Source organism: Olea europaea, chromosome 4 (assembly GCF_002742605.1).
Source record: "Olea europaea var. sylvestris chromosome 4, O_europaea_v1, whole genome shotgun sequence".
Classification (NCBI taxonomy): domain Eukaryota; kingdom Viridiplantae; phylum Streptophyta; class Magnoliopsida; order Lamiales; family Oleaceae; genus Olea; species Olea europaea.
This window is the reverse complement of record NC_036240.1, coordinates 14,635,260-14,641,192: the sequence shown is the minus strand read 5'-3', so window position 1 is coordinate 14,641,192 and position 5,933 is coordinate 14,635,260. Positions and strand designations below refer to the sequence as shown.

The 5,933-nt window shown below is 35.1% G+C and overlaps 1 protein-coding gene across 3 annotated transcripts; it reads right to left on the bottom strand.

Annotated features, from left to right (window-relative positions):
* Window positions 1-597: 597 nt before the first annotated feature.
* Window positions 598-4,052, bottom strand: LOC111393738 (probably inactive leucine-rich repeat receptor-like protein kinase At5g48380). 3 transcript variants are annotated; one of them, XM_023019426.1, is made up of 3 exons: window positions 3,884-4,052; window positions 2,004-2,955; window positions 598-1,826 (listed from the first exon to the last, which is right to left on the bottom strand). In XM_023019426.1, the coding sequence occupies exons 2-3, from the start codon at window positions 2,934-2,936 to the stop codon at window positions 822-824; spliced, it is 1,938 nt and encodes a 645-aa protein (XP_022875194.1). In that variant the 5' UTR covers window positions 2,937-2,955; window positions 3,884-4,052; the 3' UTR covers window positions 598-821. The 3 variants fall into 3 exon arrangements, with proteins under 3 accessions (XP_022875194.1, XP_022875195.1, XP_022875196.1); XM_023019427.1 differs by lacking the exon at window positions 3,884-4,052 and adding an exon at window positions 3,694-3,854; XM_023019428.1 differs by lacking the exon at window positions 3,884-4,052 and adding an exon at window positions 3,319-3,679.
* Between the last annotated feature and the right edge of the window lie 1,881 nt (window positions 4,053-5,933).

The window sequence follows — 5,933 nt, the reverse complement described above, 5'->3', positions numbered from 1 at the left end:
TCAAATATTGAAATACTTTTTACCAACTTCTTCATCCTCTATTGAATGAATTATGATGGATTCCATCATGCATATTTTGCAATCGAAAAAGTGAATAAATAAATAAATTACAAACCACCGACATTTTATTTGAATAGTTAAGCCCCTGTTTGATTCCCATTACTTGGTAATGAAAATGAGTAGAATAGTATTTTTTTTTAAAAATGAGTGATTGAAAAAGAGGGAAATTTTTTTGATTTACGTATAATATATTTTATGGAAGATTGTATGGTTGAAAATAAGAGAGAGAAAAATAGAATGTAATGTAATGTAATTTAATGGGAGGCCAAACGGGGGCTAAATATGTACCTTGTAATATCTACATATAAATATTGTGTCTATCTATTTCATAATATGACAACATTCCACTTTTATAAAATAAATCAGAGTAAAACTTGGATAAAATATTCACTTCTTCAAAAGATATTTCCCGACTCTTTCTCTCAAGAATAGCTTAAAATTCTTCATAGGCAGTTGCATTTCAAATGCCTTTCGAGTTGCGAAATATTATACATTTTGAGCAACAAAACATTGCGAGAGTTGGAAGCAAAAGTAACCAACCAACAAAAAAAGTTGAAAAAGCTTTACATTTTACTAAGTCAGCTATTTATCTGATAGTAATATGCAGATTGCAAAATCTATCAATCTTAAAATTACGAATGTGTAATCTAACTGGCAAGTATAAATTATTGAAAAACCAATAACGTTAACAGATAATTTACACGTTGGATTATGGATCGACTCACCACTATATCTTGTTTAACTTCTCTTTAATAGATCTCCTATACATCTCGAGCAACGATGAGTTCTTCTAGTTGATGGGCATTGACATCATCCGATAACACCAAAACGTCATCTTCTGTGGTGAAATCATAACGCTGTCCAATAGCTCTCAAAAGCTGGTACACTTCAAACATGGTAGGCCTCTCTTTAGGAGCCGGCAACACACAGCTACAAGCAACCTTAAGAAACTGGAAAAGCTCACTATCGAAACCTTTCCCAACCAACGACACATCGATTGCTTCCTGAAGTTTTGAGGTACTGGAGAGTTGGGAAATCCACTCAACTAGATTTCCCTTAAAGCTTTCTGGTGCTTTTGCTACAAAAATCGGTTTCTCACCGGTTACTAACCCCAGAAGAACGACCCCAAAGCTGTAGACATCCCCCTTCGGGGTGGCAACCAGTGTTCTTGTATATTCTGGAGCAACATAACCCAAGTCCCCAAATTCACCATTTATAAAAGTACTCAAATGAGTGTCAACGGGATTCATGAGCCTAGCAAGTCCAAAATCGGAAATTTTTGGCTCGTAATCCACATCCAGGAAGATGCATTTGGAACTTATATTTCGGTGAATAATACGGGGATTGCAACTGTGGTGCATCCATGCAAATCCTTTTGCTGCTCTTATCCCAATTTTAAGCCTCAATGGCCAATCCATAGGTTTCTCACCATCATACACGACATGTAACTTATCATGGAGGGTACCGTTCGACATGTGCTTATAGACTAAGAGTCTTTCCTTCTTAGTCATACAAAAGCCAAGAAGCGGAACCAGATTCCGATGCTTTACATTTCCTACAGTAGCCATCTCAGACACAAATTCTTTCTCTGATTGTTGAGTATCCTGCAATCTCTTCACCATAAGAGAGGTGCCATCTTCAAGTACTGCCTTATACATTGTCCCTGTTCTTCCTGACCCAATTATATTCTCTTTGCTGAAGTCATTGGTAGCCTTCATGAGATCACTTAGTTTCATTTTGGAAACCGACTTCTCAAACATCGAAAGCTGAAACAAGAAGACACGACTATTTGTGAGTCATTCCTTGCATGGAAAAAAAAAATTTAAAAGAAAATTAATTAAAAAAAGAACAAAAATTCTCATAAGCAGGCAGTACATAATTATATAGCTAATAGTTATTATATGTATAAGAAGAAATTCCAAGAAAATATAGGTCTATCTTGCCTTGATGCCTTTGGAACCCTTCATACTCTTCGCCCATTGGTTGCCTAGAGGATCGCCTTCCTTCTTCTTTCTAGCCACCTTGCGCATATAGAAGAACACGCCAATACACACACCCAAAGCGGCAAGAGTCAACCCACCAACAGCTGCCCCAACAATTGGTCCAATGTTAGTTTTCTTGGAAGCAACTTGGCAAGTCACCAACGGATCACCACAAAGTCCTGCATTATTCGCGTAGCTCTCTAGAGTAATACTAGCATTTTTTGAGAATCTTGGAACTGGCCCAGTCAATTGGTTGTTTGACACACTAAATTCCTTGATTCTGCCAAGTAGAGCAAGTTGTTGAGGGATTTGACCTGTGAACTGGTTGTTGTTAAGTTTGAGGACATTCAGGTAAGTGCAATTGGATAGACTTACAGGAATTTCTCCAGATAACTCGTTGTTGGAAAGATCAAGGCTCGTCAGAAATCCAACTATAAGAGAGATGTTATTTGGAATATTTCCATGGATTTTGTTATTAGAAAGATCTAACCCTGTCATGGACGAACAACGAGCAAGACCTAGTGGAAACGTGCCCTTAAGTCCCAAGTTCCCCAACTTGATATTCAAGACCCTATTCTCATCCGGATGCCAACATTCAATCCCAATAAATTTACAGATGAAGCCTTCAGTATTGTTATTGAAATTCCACGTTGTTAAGTAGCCATCTGGGTCTTCCAAAGAAGATTTTACTGCTTTGAGGCACTCAACATCACTCAGAGCAGCATAGCTGAAAGATCCACTGAAGAGCAACCAAATAGAGATAGCAAGAATAGGGAGAGCTCTCAAATTGAAGACCACCCTCGAGAAGAAAGCATCCATAATCCCGGATAAAACAAGTATGTTACCAAACTTTAGGTGTCGCATGGAAATATTATAATAGTCACCAAGTGGCATGCCTCATAAGTTTTGATTGCTGAACAGTTTCAACATCAACAAAACCAAAATTCAGAACTATGATTAAACATTCCAAAAACTGTTAGGTGGAGTAAAACAATAGTTAGGGGTGAGTGCAAAGTACCAACAGAGATTATTTCATATGATAGACAATCAATTGCAAAACCAGTTCATCAATGACCATTTTATCACTAAGAGGCAGAAATATCAGAAGTCTCCAACACTAAAGATGGAAAATAGTGAAACCAGTTCATCAATGACCATTTTATCACTAAGAGGCAGAAATATCCGAAGTCTCCAACACTAAAGATGGAAAATAGTGCAGACAAGAAAAGACAAGATTAAGGCGAAAAAAATTTACAGGTTGTTGATAATTTCTTACTTGTCGATATCAACGCATTATTTTGCACGTTCGAAAGCAAGAAAGAAATCAAACGAAACTACTACGGAGAATAATCAGTTTTTCGTTTGATAAAAGAGAACACACAAGCATTCAATTGAATTTTGGTCAATTAAACAGTACAACAGCTTCCACTTCCAACAACATCAAAAACCTAATTAGGAGAAAAGAAAAGAGTGTGAATAGTGATGAATGAATGCTTAAAACGGATTTAAATACTACTACTTCCTTGTATTAAAATCGTGAAATCAGAATAGCAAGAACAAAAATCCGCTTGAGTTAACTCAATTATACACCCCTGCAATCGGAAATTCACACTATCCAATAATTTGATAAAGAAAAATCAAAGAAATCCACCTCAGTTATCACAAAAGGGGATCATATCTTTCATGCCAATTCAAAGAAAATCATAAAGAAAACCCCACAGCTCTCTGTTCGAAATATTCAAACCCAACAACAGATTATGTGCTTACAACTACATATATGCATACAAGAAAAAAAAATGCTAAAATTAAAAACAAATAGAGATAGACAAATAGATATTTACTGGTGGTTATTCGCAAGTTTCTTCGATCTTGATGTTGAACGGAGACTTGAGGGTGGACTGGAATTATAAGAACAACAATTACTATATATTTCATCATTTTGTTACTGTTGAGTGTCTGGTCAAAGAAGGGAAGCAATTTTCCACCATCTTTTTTTTTTTTTGGTTTCTTCTGCTTTCATTTTCCTTTTTCCATTGAAGTAAACGGACACAAGTGAAAAGTCGATTTTGGAGGGTCCGTGGTTTGACCATTTCTCCGTTTGTTTGTTTTCGGCATTTTCACATCATTGCCTCAAACTAATGGCCAATTTGATTGTTTAGCTAATTTGAATATTACTCGATTATAGCCAATCCATAATCTTCGACTAGAATGTCTCAATTTGAGCTAGGTAAATATTGATTTGAGCCAATTTTCAGAGGAAACAATGCAATAGGATGCTTAAATTAATTACAAAAGGAACTCAATGTAATATTGATTTGAGCCAATTATAGCTCCTGATTGGAGCCGATTTTAAGAGAATTTTTGTACCATTGCCGTTTTGTTGACTTTGCTTCTCATACCTAGGACCCACCTAAAAAGATAACGATCAGAACACGATTTTTTCTGACCTAACAAATTGGCTCCGAACAGATTCATAATTGTATTAGTGTTATAATGTATACATAAATCAATCGATATACCTAACATGACCAATTTGGTATTCACGTGGTAAAAGACAACTTGATATAATTTGTTTATATCCCCAACACAATTTTTCAATGATAATATCATAAATATGATTAAAACGTGAACACGCTAGACAATGATGGTCCACTCAAAATTAAAGAGATTTGACAACTATTTTATAACTTCGAAACAAAAAGTTTGAACTTTCTACTTGTAAATATCTTAAGGACATCCGCACCATGTAAGAGAGATTGTTTACTAACGTATTAAAATTACTTTACTTTCGTCATGGTTACAATAAATGATTTAAGCTCTAAAATTACTCTAATCTAGTTACAAAACTTTTCTTACCCCTATTTGTGAAATATTTGAAATAATTAACAAGGTTTTTGAGACCCACTTTCACTTGTTCATTGAAGCAATTTTTTTACTCATTTATTTCTACTTTTTATTTTTATTTTTTGTACATAAGCAAACAAATTCTTATGTTGTACAATGTGTCACTATGTCACGAACGAAACATAGCCACTATAGAGATTGCGTTTCTTCTATTTAGAAGGGTGCACCAGTAAAATCTAAAGAAAACCATCATTCTTAAAGCAACGTTATACGAAGGAAAATAATGGAGCGGATATTATTGAAGATCACTTAAACAATTTCGTCAATGATTGATAATGGTAATGTTGTCAATATTATTGTCAAACATTACTAACAGCGATATAAACATCGATGAATTTGAATTTTCGATATACCTACAAATCATTTTTAAAAGTCTCATTGTGACCCACTTCCAAATCAGCATCCTAAACTGTATGCATTGAGTGAAACTATAACAAAATTCAACTTAAAAGGACAAACCTTCGGAAACATATTAGGAAAAAAAAAAAAGTGGAAATTGTAGACGATGTCAAAATTTGTCAAGACATTTACAAAAATGTCACTTTTTCTTTAGCATTGCAAAAATGCCAATTTTAATCTTATTTGCCCCTAAAACTAATTTCAAATACCCTACATGTCCTAATTAAATGATATTTGACAAATGGAAGAAATAGTACCAAATTCAGTGTCAGATGAAATTGAAAAAAAAAAAAATAGAGCAAAAATCACTATGCACGCTCCAATCCCCATTCGAAGAACCCCAAATCTCTCATTTCTCTCACTGCGCCGTCGTCGAAAACTTTCCGCCACTAACAGAGTGAAGAAAACTACAACGACGAACACCATGAAAATGATACACAAAGTATGTACACCCTCACTCTGTCTCGAAAATTGCTGAACCCACTCCCATAAACCCCTAAAGAAACCGCAAACTCCCCACCTTTTTGCCATCGACGACCACCTTATAAAACGATGATCGTCAATAAAACCACTGACGACGAAGGAAGA